At 44.3% G+C, this 17466-nt stretch overlaps 1 protein-coding gene across 1 annotated transcript; it reads left to right on the forward strand.

The window, feature by feature from the left end:
• The first annotated feature begins 5193 nt into the window (after positions 1 to 5193).
• ccna1 (cyclin A1) lies at positions 5194 to 14640 on the forward strand. The gene is made up of 9 exons (XM_079804122.1): positions 5194 to 5283; positions 5361 to 5515; positions 6289 to 6433; positions 7438 to 7556; positions 7620 to 7843; positions 10989 to 11193; positions 11260 to 11373; positions 11470 to 11603; positions 14290 to 14640. The coding sequence occupies exons 2-9, from the start codon at positions 5369 to 5371 to the stop codon at positions 14339 to 14341; spliced, it is 1140 nt and encodes a 379-aa protein (XP_079660248.1). The 5' UTR covers positions 5194 to 5283; positions 5361 to 5368; the 3' UTR covers positions 14342 to 14640.
• The last annotated feature ends 2826 nt before the right edge of the window (positions 14641 to 17466 follow it).

Here is a 17466-nt window from a genome sequence, read left to right on the forward strand (position 1 = left end):
CCCAGTAACACACGTCAGAACCCCAGTAACACGCGTCAGAACCCCAGTAACACACGTCAGAACCCCAGTAACACACGTCAGAACCCCAGTAACACGCGTCAGAACCCCAGTAACACACGTCACAACCCCAGTAACACGCGTCAGAACCCCAGTAACACGCCTCAGAACCCCAGTAACACACGTCAGAACCCCAGTAACACGCGTCAGAACCACAGTAACACGCGTCAGAACCCCAGTAACACACGTCAGAACCCCAGTAACACCTGTCAGAACCCCAGTAACATGCGTCAGAACCCCAGTAACATGCGTCAGAACCCCAGTAACACGCGTCAGAACCCCAGTAACATGCGTCAGAACCCCAGTAACACACGTCAGAACCCCAGTAACACGCGTCAGAACCCCAGTAACACCTGTCAGAACCACAGTAACACGCGTCAGAACCCCAGTAACACGCGTCAGAACCCCAGTAACATGCGTCAGAACCCCAGTAACACCTGTCAGAACCCCAGTAACATGCGTCAGAACCCCAGTAACATGCGTCAGAACCCCAGTAACACGCGTCAGAACCCCAGTAACATGCGTCAGAACCCCAGTAACACACGTCAGAACCCCAGTAACACGCGTCAGAACCCCAGTAACACCTGTCAGAACCACAGTAACACGCGTCAGAACCCCAGTAACACGCGTCAGAACCCCAGTAACATGCGTCAGAACCCCAGTAACACCCGACAGAACCCCAGTAACACGCGTCAGAACCCCAGTAACACACGTCAGAACCCCAGTAACACACGTCAGAACCCCAGTAACACACGTCAGAACCACAGTAACACGCGTCAGAACCCCAGTAACATGCGTCAGAACCCCAGTAACATGCGTCAGAACCCCAGTAACACACGTCAGAACCCCAGTAACACGCGTCAGAACCCCAGTAACACGCGTCAGAACCCCAGTAACACCTGTCAGAACCCCAGTAACATGCGTCAGAACCCCAGTAACACGCGTCAGAACCCCAGTAACACCTGTCAGAACCACAGTAACACGCGTCAGAACCCCAGTAACATGCGTCAGAACCCCAGTAACACCCGACAGAACCCCAGTAACACGCGTCAGAACCCCAGTAACACACATCAGAACCCCAGTAACACGCGTCAGAACCCCAGTAACACGCGTCAGAACCCCAGTAACACACGTCAGAACCCCAGTAAGTAACACGCGTCAGAACCCCAGTAACACACGTCAGAACCCCAGTAACACGCCTCAGAACCCCAGTAACACTTGTCAGAACCCCAGTAACACGCCTCAGAACCCCAGTAACACGCGTCAGAACCCCAGTAACACGGCTCAGAACCCCAGTAACACGCGTCAGAACCCTAGTAACACCTGTCAGAACCCCAGTAACACACATCAAAACTCCAGTAACACCCATCAGAACCCCAGTAACACGCGTCAGAACCCCAGTAACACGCGTGAGAACCCAGTAACACGCGTCAGAACCCCAGTAACACGCCTCAGAACCCCAGTAACACGCGTCAGAACCCTAGTAACACCTGTCAGAACCCCAGTAACACGCGTCAGAACCACAGTAACACGCGTCAGAACCCCAGTAACATGCGTCAGAACCCCAGTAACATGCGTCAGAACCCCAGTAACACGCGTCAGAACCCCAGTAACACACGTCAGAACCCCAGTAACACGCGTCAGAACCCCAGTAACACGCGTCAGAACCCCAGTAACACGCGTCAGAACCCCAGTAACACACGTCAGAACCCCAGTAACACACGTCAGAACCACAGTAACACGCGTCAGAACCCCAGTAACATGCGTCAGAACCCCAGTAACATGCGTCAGAACCCCAGTAACACACGTCAGAACCCCAGTAACACGCGTCAGAACCCCAGTAACACGCGTCAGAACCCCAGTAACACCTGTCAGAACCCCAGTAACATGCGTCAGAACCCCAGTAACACCTGTCAGAACCCCAGTAACACGCGTCAGAACCCCAGTAACACCTGTCAGAACCCCAGTAACACGCGTCAGAACCCTAGTAACACCTGTCAGAACCCCAGTAACACGCGTCAGAACCCCAGTAACACCTGTCAGAACCCCAGTAACACACGTCAGAACCCCAGTAACACGCGTCAGAACCCCAGTAACACGCATCAAAACTCCAGTAACACCCGTCAGAACCCCAGTAACACCCGTCAGAACCCCAGTAACACGCCTCAGAACCCCAGTAACACGCGTCAGAACCCCAGTAACACCCGTCAGAACCCCAGTATCACACGTCAGAACCCCAGTAACACGCCTCAGAACCCCAGTAACACGCGTCAGAACCCCAGTAACACCCGTCAGAACCCCAGTATCACACGTCAGAACCCCAGTAACACCTGTCAGAACCCCAGTAACACGCATCAAAACTCCAGTAACACCCGTCAGAACCCCAGTAACACCCGTCAGAACCCCAGTAACACGCGTCAGAACCCCAGTAACACCTGTCAGAACCCCAGTAACACCTGTCAGAACCCCAGTAACACCCGTCAGAACCCCAGTAACACGCGTCAGAACCCCAGTAACACCTGTCAGAACCCCAGTAACACCCGTCAGAACCCCAGTAACACGCCTCAGAACCCCAGTAACACCCGTCTGAACCCCAGTAACATGCGTCAGAACCCCAGTAACACGCCTCAGAACCCCAGTAACACGCGGCAGAACCCTAGTTACACCTGTCAGAACCCCAGTAACACGCGGCAGAACCCTAGTTACACCTGTCAGAACCCCAGTAACACGCGTAACACACGTCAGAACCCCAGTAACATGCGTCAGAACCCCAGTAACACGCCTCAGAACCCCAGTAACACGCCTCAGAACCCCAGTAACACGCGTTAGAACCCCAGTAACACGTCAGAACCCCAGTAACACGCGTCAGAACCTCAGTAACACGCCTCAGAACCCCAGTAACACACGTCAGAACCCCAGTAATACGCATCAGAACCCCAGTAACACCCGTCAGAACCCCAGTAACATGCCTCAGAACCCCAGTAACACGCGTCAGAACCCCAGTAACACACGTCAGAACCCCAGTAACACACGTCAGAACCCCAGTAACACGCGTCAGAACCCCAGTAACACACGTCAGAACCCCAGTAACACGCGTCAGAACCCCAGTAACACACGTCAGAACCCCAGTAACACACGTCAGAACCGCAGTAACACGCGTCAGAACCCCAGTAACACACGTCAGAACCCCAGTAACACGCGTCAGAACCCCAGTAACACACGTCAGAACCCCAGTAACACGCGTCAGAACCCCAGTAACACGCGTCAGAAACCCATTAACACCTGTCAGAACCCCAGTAACACGCGTCAGAACCCCAGTAACATGCGTCAGAACCCTAGTAACACACATCAGTGTTGCGTGTTTGTGCTATGGCATTTGTGTGTTGATTTGATGTGTTTATGAGTGGGAACAGAGTCCTTCTGAAGTTTATATCCTGCTGAACTACAGTAATCTCCAGCTCTGGGTTTATACACACATCACCTGATTCAATCTCAGCATCTCTTGCTGTCAGTGCTCTCTCTCTCTCTCTCTCTCTCTCTCTCTGTCAACAACAGCGGCGGCAGGGATGTAAAGGAAGAATTCATCAGTTCCAGACAGAGCCTGTTCCTGAGAATAAACTCAACAATGTGGAGACAGGAACTGTTCTTCTTCTTCTCTGGGGGTCACAGATGACTCTGTTCTCCTGAGAGATAACGGTTTACATTTGCAATAAATTCTCTGTTGTGTTTGTTCTCAACACGCGTCCGGTGGGACTTGGTCTTGAGATGTGTGTGTGTGTGTGTGTGTGTGTGTGTGTGTGTGTGAGATGCTGCATTCAGCCCTGCTGTATTTTACTGTAATGAGATCTATAACTGGATTTCTGTGACACCTGCAGATGCTCTCATTCTCAAGCGGAGGATTGTTCAGTTCATCACATGTTCAGATCCTCGCTCACACACACTCACACACACACACTCTCTCGCTCACACACACACACACACACACACACACACACACACACTCTCTCACTCACGCTGGTGTAAAGTCCTGATACTGAGACGAGGAGCACATCTGCAGCGTTACTCAGCTCTGATGATGAGACGTCTGAGTCCTGCAGTGTCAAATACTGCTATACTATATATATATATTTCATTATTTAAAATAGGCAATATTAGTACTTATAAAAACTAGTGCTGTCAAATCGATTAATCAGTATTAATTGCATCTAACATAGAAGCTACACTTACACAAATTCTCACACACATTCACACAACACACACACTCACTCACACACACAAATACTCACACACATTCACACAACAAACAACTCACTCACACACACACACTCTCACACACTCTCTCACAAATACTCACACACACACACACACACACATTCAAACTCTCACTCACCCACATACACACACTCTCTCACACACACAAACACACACACACACATGACAATTAAAACTAAAAGAGTGAAATAAACACAAATAATTATTAAAATAATTGGGATAAAAAAGAATGAGATAAATTATGATGTGTAAAAAGTTGAATTGAATACAATATTTTATTTGGCATAATTTCCTATCAAGCTGTAATTTCGTTAAATTATGCAAAAGGAGATTTATAACCTCTACACATGAGGGCAGGTGAGGTTTCACACTTACAGTAGAGCATAAGGTGAATGATATTACAGTTTCCCCGTTAAGCTGAATAAAGAATACATGTTTTATTGTGTGTATTTAGATAAAATACTAGAGCAAAAATAACCACAACATAAAGTAATCAAACAAACATCATTGTTCATGTTATGGAGCTGTGACTTCATCTCAGAGTTCGTCATGTCAGCAGTTCAGAAACACGCGTGTGTGTGTGTGTGTGTGTGTGTGTGTGTGTATGTGTGTGTGTGTGTGTGTGTGTGTAAAGTCTTGTTTATCATCGACCCTGTCGCGTGCTCGGTTTCCATGGTTACGCGGTCGCGGTCCCAGCTGAAGATGCGCGTTTATTAGCGACACCTGTGAAGAGCAGCAGATCTGAATCAAGTGTTTTAATCACAGGTGTGTGTGTGTGTGTGTGTGTGTGTGTGTGTGTGTGTGTGTGTGTGTGTGTGTGTGTGTGTGTGTGTGTGTGTGTGTGTGTGTTGGTCACGGACACGCGCGTATAAAGGGCTCGGAGAGACAGGCGCAGGCACGCACTCGAGCCGCTCGTTCACAGTTTATCGGGTCTTTGAGAGTTTACGGCAACAGGTTTGTTTCGACCCGTTTAATGACTGGTTTAAACAGTTGTTTATAATGTGCAGTGATGTTGAATGCGCTCTTTCCAGAGATAAAGATGGCGTCCCGCAGCTTCGCTCCTCTCTCCGGTCTCCAGGAGAACCTCATGGGAAGAGCCGGTGTCCTGCGCGCGCACAAGCCCGGAGAGAGAGCCGTGCACGCGCCTCTGACCGAGAACGACCAGGCCAAACACTCGAGTGTGCTGGTCAGTGTCAATGGTGTCTCACACACACTCTCTCAAACATGCTCACACACTTTCACTCACACACTCGCACTTAAACTTTTTCTCACACACACTTTCTCACACACTCGCTCACACTCATACTCACTTACACATGCTTTCGTTCACACACATTCTTACACTCTCACACTTTCTCTCTCTCTCATGCTTTCACACTTTTACACACACACACACACACGCTCACACGCTCACACATACTCACACACGCTTTCACTCACACACATGCTGACACACACTTACTCAAACTTTCTCTCACACACTTTCTCTCACTCCCTCACAAACACACTCGCACACGCTTTCGCTCACACTCATACTCACTTACACACGCTTTCACTCACACACTCTCTCACTTACTCAATCTTTTTCTCACTCCCACACACACACACAATCGCTCACACTCATACTCGCACACGCTTTTGCTCACACATTCTTCTACTCTCACTCACTCACTCATGCACTCACACTTACTCAAACTTTTTCTTGCATGTTTTCACACACGCTCACACACATTCTTACACTCTCTCATACTTTCTCACACACTCCCTCACACTCACTCACTCATACTCACTTGCGTACGCTTTCACTCACACACATCCTCTCACTTTCTCATGCACTCACACTTACTAAAACTTTTACTCACACTCATACTCACATACACACTCTCACTCTCTCACACACTCTCACATACACTTGTGCTCGCTCACACACTCAAGTGACAGTTTGTGCTTTTCCTAAAGTTCTCCTCCAAATATGGGCCGGCTCTTCATGCTTCCTCTGCTGATCATGTGACTGAGCCAGTGGATCGGTCAGCCAATCAATCCTCATTCCTGCTGCCCTCAGAGCTTCAGCTGCTGGATGATGCTGTGCAGGATCTGGCCTCAGGTAGAGCTGCTCTTAAATCCGTGACCCTTGACCTCAGCCTGGCGTCCGCCCAGATCCAGAGCGCTGAGTCCAGATGTGGGCCGACAGTGTTGCAGTCTGGGACACAAAGTGCTTTAATCACCGCTGTAACACTTGTGTATTATGAAATATTTATAGCATCAGAAGACTAGGCATCGACTTTTTTATTTTTTTTCATCATCAGCTGATGACGATACGGGCTGCTGATATTTGGAGCCGATATTGCTTTTGCTCCCTCAAATTGTCATAAAAATGACACAATGATCAGGATGATAACAATTTAAAATGTACAATTTAAAAAGGAAAATTTATTGAACTAAACCTATATTTAACAAATAGTAAAAACAGGTGAGGTAGAACAAGACAAAAGAAAAGAGAATATTCTGAAAATAAATATTTAAGCATAAATAAAATGACACTATTGCACTCAGTTTCAACAAGCGAGCAGCATAAAGTGCACACTGACTGTACTATACTTCATTTAAAACTATTTACAATCTAGTCATTTAATGGTTACACTCTAAACAATGCTGGGTTAAAAATAACCCAAGTTGGGTTGAATATGGACTAACCCTGCGGTTGGGTTAAATGTTTGCTTAAAACAACCCAATTGATGAGTTAGTCCATTTTCAACCCAACTTGGGTTATTTTTAACCCAGCATTGTTTAGAGTGTAGGTGCACTTCACTGAATCTCTTGTGGAGCAACACCAGCGGCAATTCAGGAAAATCTCCCAATGCTCCACGTGAAACTTCAGTCTTTCCACCTTTACCATCGTGTCAATTCTCAGCTGATTTTGATTAATATGCGCGAGAGAGAGAGTTTGAAGACGGTGAGAGCTGCCCTGTGGACGCCTGACTGGAAATAATGCAGGGGGAAAATATCGGTGAACGCAGCAGCCTTATATCGGCCGATATATCCGTCTAACACTAATCAGAGCCTTCCAGTGCTGATCCCAGTGGCCTAAAGCTGTTCCTGCATGTCTAGGCTCCTGTGTGGATGCGTCCATGTGCTCTCTGTCAGAGGAAGAGGAGGAGGAGGAAGAGGACGTCCTGTGTGTGCCAGAATACGCCGAGGACATCCACCGATATCTGCGTGAATGCGAGGTCCGTATATTCTCTCGTCCTGCCGTTTGTGGCCCTGTGTCCGTCTAACGCTCGGCTCCTCAGGTCCGCTACCGGCCCAAGCCCGGCTACATGAGGAAGCAGCCGGACATCTCCAACAGCATGAGGGTGGTGCTGGTGGACTGGCTGGTGGAGGTCAGCGAGGAATACAAGCTGTGCTCCGAGACGCTGTTCCTGGCCGTCAATTACCTGGACCGCTTCCTGTCCTGCATGTCGGTCCTGAGGGGGAAACTGCAGCTGGTGGGGACGGCCGCCGTACTCCTGGCAGCGTAAGTGCTGGAGCTCACACACACACACACACACACTGTCAGACGTGACGCGAGTGTTCTGCTAGTGTCAGCTGACGCAGGTCTCATGTTCAGGTCCAGCTCCTCGTGTTTAATCTCAAACGCTCTGCTCATCTGTTCCCTCATGGGCATCTGGTCTGAACACCAGGTGTGATCAGGAGCATTGCTGGAGCTGCTATTGGAGGAACTGAAAACACACACACACACACACACTTACACCAGGTTCTTCGTACCTCGCTAACTCAGTTAGCCGGATGTGATTGTTGATGATTTTGACATGATCTCGGATTGTTTGGTTCTGAAGCTCATCCTGGACTTACTGTCATAGTAACAGCTCCAAACTCAAACCTGCTCATGAGCGGCTTATTTCATGTAAACAGGATTAGATTGCATCTTGAGGTGATACTTAAAATCTGTCCCAGCCACTGCTACTTTATTACAAGAGTTCATTACTGAACCAGGGGCAATAATAATATAAAAATGTATATGATGTTGTGTAATATAGACACAGCCACTTGAGCGATTTTATTTGTGATGGAATAATTACTTAATAATTTTATTGGAGGTTTACACACATGTTGTACAGTTAATCTGAGCCGTGCATTCATTTAAGTGATGACGGATATTATGGGATGGCTTAGATGCAGCGCAAGACATGCAGAATTTGATCTTGACCCATAAGAAACTTTAATACTGTCACGCTCCAAATTGAATTAAAAATTAAATTACAACATTGAAATAAAAATGTAAAGGGTGTACAAATACTGTATAAAATCGTGAATATAAGTAATTGGTAATCATGTTAAAAAAACCATCATTTATCTATAACGTTTATGTTGGTTTGGTGGTTTGGCTGTTTCCTTATAAAGGTCCAGAAATTCGTGGGGTTTTTATTGTATAATTTGTCAAGTTTTGCCAGGTGGCTTTTTTAATTATATGATGTCATTGTTGTCTTGACGCCAGCCAATCGCTGCACTGCTGATCGTGGTTTCGAGTATCGATGATCTGCCCTCTTCAGGGAACACAAGAACGCGCAGTGATCTTAGATCATTTAATCCAGATATTTTAATCCAATCCGCAAATTTGTTTGAAGAACCAAATTATCCAGAGATCAGTTATCACGATTACAAGATCTGGAATCTGTCAAATCATCTCAGATGTAATAAGCGACGTATGAAGGACGGGCCCCTGCTCTATAGTCAATAGTGCAGCATTTGTGTGTTATTTAAAGAGTGTGTTAGTGATATGAGCCTATAGGAGGAGCACAACACACACACACACACACTCTCTGGAGAAGCGTTCAGTCTCATGTCAACAGTAGCCGTGTTTCCATTACAGATTTGCGCAAAACTTGTGATTTATTTTCTAAAAGTCAATTAAAATATTGCAAAATGACAGCGTTTCCATTAACTGATGTTATGCAACAATTTTTCCTCGTGATAAATCATTCCAAAACTCATGCTACATATGTTAGGTTTATGCAAATCCCAGCCACCGCACACCATTATTACTGGAAAGAGACGTGTTATTCAAGCACTGATGGCAAGGAAAGCACCTTATACTTGAGTGGTGTTATGATAAACTGTGGCTTTTTATATTCTGTTCTTTATTACTTTAATAAAGAACTCGTCTTCTGTCCAAACACACCATCATCTGTAAAGAATGATCGACTTTTCATACGCCGGTTATTGAGACGCATTGCCACACACAGAGACGAGCGAAAAGATTTAATTTGATGCTTTTTTTTTTTTTTACCACTTCGTTATTTTGGCTTGGAATTTCGTTTGTTGGAAACATAAACTGAATTTAGAAATGCTTTTGAAATGAGAAACTTTGCGTTTAATAAACAAAATATGTTTTTGAAATGAAGACAGCGTTTGGAGTGCAAAGTAATCTATTCCCAGAATCCACGGCCTTTGCCGTTATTGTGAGTTTCCACTAATATAAACGTTCTGCTCTTATGTCTTGCACTGATCTCTGTATGGCTAAACATGACGAATATTGTGAGTTTCCACTAATATAAACGTTCTGCTCTTATGTCTTGCACTGATCTCTGTATGGCTAAACATGACGAATATTGTGAGTTTCCGCTGGAATAAGGAAAAAAATCCATCAAAAGGCGCCGACGACTTCGTTGGACAGAGTTAAAGAAAACTCAGCCTATTTAGTTCATAGTTAGGCTATGTCTAAATATTATAATTTAATTTCATATGTTGATTATGAAAAGTGAGCAGCTTGAGTAAGGCATAATCAGATGCGCATATTTCTGGAGACGTGGATTTTGAGCACTTCATTGAATTGTTTCTTTAATTGCGTTTTGTATAAATTGTATTTTAATTGATCAATGTTTAATCCACTATTTGGCTGTATATTTAATAAATAAGAAGCAGACCAAGATTGTTGAAATGGATTGACATGCGTAACTGGGCTGTTTCCTCAGTCTTTGAACAATGCTGAAACTATAGCATCTGTTTTAATACGTGTCTTGAATATATGTCTTAATTAGGCCTAGAGATAGTTATGATATTTGTGGTTGCACCGGGTCCGTCATTATAAAGTTACGCCACTTTCCTTATTAGGAGAATTCAGCTCTGGAAAAAATTAAGAGTCCACTTAACATTGATTTCTCAGTGTTAAGTGTCTCAATTTTTTCCAGAGCTGTATGTGGTTTTAATGACATGAGATCTCGTTATTAGACTTACTTGAGTGGAAAAATATGCGGGAGCAATGCGTGACCGTACCAGCTGACCTGTAAATGTTTCCATTGCAGTTTTGCGAACATTTACTCTTTCGAATTGCGTAAATTATTTTATTATGGGAGTTTTGCAAAATTGACGCGTTTCAATTGGGCGTAATTTCTATTTGCACAATTTGAAGTGTAATGGAAACGCGGCTACTGAATCCTCTCATGGTGCAGCTCAACTGGCTTTTAAATGGAAAGGGAGATGAGGCTCTGATTGGTTTATTGCTCGTTAGGCCCCAAACACACCCATGACTCATGAAGAGACGAGGGACGGCCCTTTAGACCCTGAGCCGGAGCACAGACCGTCATTAAACCAGCAGAAGTGATCTCTGTACATTAGGCCCTGTTGACCAGCTCCTGATCTGACCGCTTGTCTCTGATTAGGAAATACGAGGAGGTGTATCCTCCAGAGGTGGAGGAGTTCGTGTACATCACGGATGACACCTACACGAAGGCTCAGCTTCTGCGGATGGAGCAGCACCTGCTGCGAGTGCTGGCGTTCGACATGAGCGCGCCCACAGCGCACCAGTTCCTGCTCCAGTACGGCCTGGAGGAGCACCAGTGCACCCGCACCGCCAGCCTGGCTCTGGTGAGGAGGAGAGGTGGGCAGGACGGGCTCGTCCTAATGCGGTTACTGATTTCTGTTCTCCTGTAGTATCTCTCAGAGCTGAGCCTGCTCGAGGTGGAGCCCTTTGTGCAGTATCTGCCCTCCAAGATGGCGGCGGCTGCGTTCTGTCTGGCCAACTACACGCTGAACGGGGCTCTGTGGGTCAGTCGAGGCGCTCTTACTCATCTCAAAGTGGGTTCACTACTACTGTAGATGGGGTTTAACTCTAATGTGTGTGTGTGTGTGTGTGTGTGCCAGCCGGAGAGCCTGTACGCCTTCACCGGATACTCTCTGTCCGTGATCGGCCCGTGTCTGAAAGAGCTTCATAAGCTCCATCTCTGCGCTGCGAGTCGCCCCCAACAGGCCATCCAGGAGAAGTACAAGAGCTCGAAGTGAGTGTGTTTAACCCTCGCACTGCTCGCTTTCTGGTTACTCGTTATGGTCCGGCTCATTGACCCTAATTGGATTCAATACAATTCCCCAAAAATCACACTTTGAAAATGCGTACAATTAACTTTTAATATCAATACTTTTCACACATTACCAAGAATAAATATCTGAATTTATAAAAATACTTTTAACCACTACTTAAGATTGGCCCTTAGGAAACTTGCCTTTATAAATTTTTGAACAATATGCCAGGGAACTGACAAAATGTGTACCTTAAATGCAATGTAAGTCGCTTTGGATAAAAGCGTCTGCCAAATGCATAAATGTAATATCTTAGTCTAAACCTAAAGTAATCTTGACGAACTACATAGCATTTTAAAGCTTTCAGACTGTAATTTTCATATTTGGTGACTGATTTTCAAAAGAGATGACAGCAGTAGATAAATAGCGATAGATTCGTCATTTGTGATGCGGTGCCAAACTATAACGCGCTCTGACTCTTTCCATATGATTTATTATTATATTTAATATGCATTTTAGAGATTGAATTCAAATCAAATATTAACATTACTGCCCAAACTACTTCTGAATAGGATGTCTACTTCATAGATATTTTGAAAAGTATGAATGTGACGTTCAGATCACTCAAACCATATGGAAATCGACGAGTCTGTATGTCATCTAGTGGAAAACGTTGGTACTGTGCACAAAAACATAATTTTTTTTATTTATTTTTAGATATCAACACAAAATTTGGTACAGAATTTGTTCAGATATTTAGCTTTGATTTTCTTGAGGTTTTAGAATTGAACACGTTTTGTAAAATGTATAAATTTGTTATATATTTTACATGTTCATAAACCTCTATCTTGTTTTAAACTTTACTTTTACGACTTCTACAGTGATGGCCGATTTCGAAACACTGCTTGATGAAGTTGTTAATCTCAGCTCTTCAGGGCTAGAGTTGAAGAGCTCTGACATTCAGTGTTTTGTATTTTATGTCTGTACAGTTGCTTTTGAATGTCTGTCCTATACGGGGCAAACTGACCCACACACAGCAGGAGTGTATAATTCGGATATAAGCACATTTCACAACGCATCAGCATGTTGACACTTTGCATGCATTTTAATGACCCTAAATGAGAAAAGGTCACAATTTCAAGAAAAACAATGTAGGCTAGATAGTACTTCAGATAGATTGAAAAAATAGATTATAGCAAATGTTTACCATTTGTGGCATACAAAAAATATTTCTGTATTGAGAAAAATGGGGAATTTTTTTTTTTTTAAGCTTCATAGGTTAGTAAAAACTAAAATGACAAAATATAACCAAGAAGTGTTATTTTGGGTCTCTACAATTGCCTTTATATAAAAATATGCGGGTCAAATTGCCCCGTGAACATCACGAACGTAACAGTACTTGTGTGTGTGTGTGTCAAAACACAACAGCGTGTTGAAACTTTGCATGTTCATGACCCTAAATGAGTCACCAAATTTAAAGAAAAAACATGGGTTAACTGATATTTCTGACAACTTAAAGGCCTGTACACACCGGGACGAATATCGCGCGCGCTTATCGCCAGCGTTTTTCGTGCCGTTTTTCGGCGCGTCTTGAGTGTTCACACCCTAGCGATTTTCACTGGCGCTGCGGCGAGTGAGCGCGCACATTCAGTAGATGCGCTCGCGGTACACAAGATGGTGCTGCGGCACTTTAAGCCTCTGACACTCGCTTGTCACACAGAAGGAGAAGAGAGACAGTATTTACGTGCTTGCCAAAACCAGAGACATATTATGTATATGGACAAAACCATTCACACACTTTTTGCTAACTGGCAAGCAGCATTAGCAGTTCATCTTCTTTGTCTACTTACTACTTCTTCGTCGTATCAGTGTGTGCTCGGCAAGACCGTTTTGTGCTTGAGCGCCACCAAGTCGTGTTTTACTGTCACTTCAGCAGCTCCAGGCACGTGAACAAAAGCGCCGATCTCATTGGTCGGCCAGTTTTTTACGCGCCGCGTCAAAATAAAAAAACGAACCCGAGGCGTTTTTTTTAAAATGACGCTTTTACGCCTGGCGTTTTGCGCGTCGGTGTGAACACTCACATTGGCGCCCATTGTTTAGTCCCGAGGCGTTAAACGTCGGCGATAAACGCGTGCGAAAATCGTCCCGGTGTGAACAGGCCTTAAAGCTACACTAACTTTTTGTTTATTCTTAGCTAAAAACACTTGGCTCTTTCAAAAATGTGCTCATTAATGTATATTTACTACTTTCAAGTAATAAAGTATTCTCGTAAGTTTATAATATGCCATTGTAAACACATACGGGTGAGGGTTCAAATGCCGGTCGCCATGTTGCTCCTCCATCTTGAAAGTACATTAGCCAAAGAGGGACATTCCCGTGAATTTCGCCTTTGGCGTTTTAACACTCGATGGCTCCGTGTCCAATGTGGACGAGGTCGAACTGGAAGCCATGTTAATCTTGGACTAAATCAGCCACCGTAAGAGTTAAAACGAAATCGGAATTGAGAGGAACAGAAACTAATATTCACTGGATGGTCATATACAAGTTCTCCACTTGATGGGGGAAAATATCACACAGTGGAGCTTTAAATCAAAACGGGTCAAATTGACCCGCAACATAACACCAGCATTAACGTGTTTGTTCCGTGTTCCTGATCCCGTGTTGCAGGTTCTGTGGCGTGTCCCTGATCGAGCCTGTGGCGTCTCTGCCGCTCCCTTGATGATCACATGACCCCCTGGCCGACGAATGAACTGCAGCGCTTAAGTCTCTTGTAAATATTGAATGAAATGATTTTTAAATGTGTTTTTAAAACGTGATTTTTATCATAGGTGGTTATAATGTATAAGTTGTGACTTGTTTCTCTGAACATGCCGCTGGTCTGCAGGCTGTAGAGATTGAGAAAGAATGGTTTTCTTCCACTTTGCCTTTCCTCCCTTAGGGTCTCTTTACTGGATCTCATGTGTTTACTTGTGCAATATCATGTGCTCATAATGTATTTCAATAAACGAAACAAGTTGCAGTTCTGCTTCACGAGTCTTGACCTGTAGCGTTGGAGTAACTTGAGTTATGGAATCCCATTACTTTAAGTAACTAGTAATGCTTTACATCTAAACTTGAGTATCAGGTACTCATATAACACAAGTTCCTTTATTGTCCTAATCTTGAGTAAGTGCAGTATTAGAATAAATGTGAAGGCGTTTACTAATCTCACTTGCAAAAAACATTCAGTATTAAAATGCAAACCTGCAATTAAAGGCACGATGTACAATTTTTATTAAGATATCCAAACGCCTCTAGATCAGTGTTAAATATTGTGTTGGCTTGTACACTTTATCCCAAATGTTTCCAAGAATGTTTAAATCAGTTGTTTTTTGTGTGTCGCCTATCAGCAACTAGCGGCACTAGGAAGCCTAGGCAACACTAGCGGCGCTTTAATATCTGCTGTGTTTTATTAGCCACTGTTTGGATCATTGATGGACAGAAGCTCCTCATTGTTCTCCAGCTCAACACAGTTAGTCTGATTGTGTGAATCTGCTGTTGTTGATTTACCCAGAATGCCATGTTTTACCGCCTCATATGATCTCACTCACTGCAGTGTGAACAAGTGTCTCATAGTAGCGCAAGAGTAGCATTACAACATCACTTTAACACACTCACGTGTGTGTGAGAGGATCACACACACACACGAGCGGAAGAAGCGGAAGCGCTCGCGGCAGAATAAAAGCTCCGCCCACTCAAGAGTCAAGACACGCCTCTGAGTTGAGGAATTACACACTGCACCTTTAAGGCTATTAAATGACAAGTGCTTTATGTATTAAATCTCACTTTATTAATCAGTGTCTTTGCTGCTGACCTTCAATGATCCACTTCACCCAGAGCAAAAATGACTTTAGATAAACATCACATTTGTGTTTTTTTTTTTTTTTTTTTTTTTTTTTTTTTTTTGCTTAAGCGTGTTGAAGTTTAACCCGAAGGTTGCAGGTTTGAATCTCAGGTCCGGTACAGAGTGTGTGTGTGTGTGCGCACTTGGATGGGTTAAATGCAGAGCACAAACCCCAAGTATGGGTCACTTGGCCACACTTAATTTCACTAAAGCTTCTTCTTCTTGAGTCCAGGATGGCGATCAGCTGGAGGTTAACTCTGCTGTACACACGCGAGGTCGAGGCTTATTCATTTCACTTTTGTTGTGAATTTACATTTCCCATAAAGTAAATATATATTGTTTTTTGCTATTAAAAAACAAGCAAAGCAAGCCCAGGTGAGGAAAAGTAACACAAAAGTAATCTAACGCATTACTTTCCATAAAAAGTAACGAAGTCACACAATATTGTAACTTCCCCCAGCGCTGCGTTTAACCCTCAATGGGACATTTATAAATGACAGGAAGAAAATGTAATTTAAAATACAAAGTTTAACCAAATATCGTAGTAATGCATGATCTTCAGCTGAACCTGTGCTCCATTCGCTGATGTGTGTGTCGGAGAGGAAGAGACACACACGTTGGGTTTTCATGTTTTATGGGGACTTTCCATAGGCGTAATGGTTTTTATACCGTATATTCTATCCCCCTACACACACACACACACACACACACTGCCCCTACCCATCACAGGAGACATTCTGCATTTTTACATTGTCAAAAACATCACTTAGTCTGATTTATAAGATGTTTTCCTCATGGGGACCTAAAAATGTCCCCACAAGGACGAGGATTTCGGATATTGCCATCTTTGTGGGGACATTTTGTCCCCATAACGTAGGGATTACCAGTCCACACACACACACACACACACACACACTCTCTCACTCTCTCTCACACACACTCTCTCACACACACACACTCTCTCACACTCACACTAACGCTCCACAGCTCCGGTTAATCCAGAAATGCATGCACACACACACACACTCTCTCACTCTCTCTCACACACACACTCTCTCACTCTCTCTCACACACACACAATCTCTCACTCTCTCTCACACACACACACTCTCTCACTCTCTCTCACACACTCTCTCACACACACACACACACACACTCTCTCACACTCACACTAACGCTCCACAGCTCCGGTTAATCCAGAAATGCACACACACACACACACACACACACACTCACACTCACACTCTCTCACTCTCTCTCACACACACACACACACACACACACACACACACACACACACACACACACACACACACACACACTCTCTCACTCTCTCTCACACACACACTCTCTCACTCTCTCTCACACACACACTCTCTCACACACACACACACACTCTCTCACACTCACACTAACGCTCCACAGCTCCGGTTAATCCAGAAATGCACACACACACACACACACTCTCTCACTCTCTCACACACACACTCTCTCACACACACACACACACACACACACACTCTCTCACACTCACACTAACGCTCCACAGCTCCGGTTAATCCAGAAATGCATATGATTTTATTTTTTATTTTTGTACATTCGAGTGTTTTCTGAAGTTTTTTATGCACCTTTTGTAAAAACTCAGACCAAAACAACCAGTGCTATCGATTTGGATTGTCAAGAAAGAAACAATGTTTTAAAGCGTTTTCTCTCTCTCGCAGATTTTTCATTTACTTCATTTTTTTTCTTCTTTTTTTTGCATTTTAGTTCTGTTTTGTGTCCTCATGTCAGCTGTCCTTTCGTATTTCGTCTCATAATTGAATATTGAACATGAAATGAAATGTTAATAAAGCTTGTTTTTTTAACACTAAGACCTTTTCACTAATGATGTTCAGATGGTGAAGATCCGTTTGATTGTGCAATTTCAGACAATTCACCCAAAAAATAATTCAGTTATACCC

Source organism: Gobio gobio (genome assembly GCF_949357685.1).
Source record: "Gobio gobio genome assembly, chromosome: 22".
NCBI lineage: Eukaryota > Metazoa > Chordata > Actinopteri > Cypriniformes > Gobionidae > Gobio > Gobio gobio.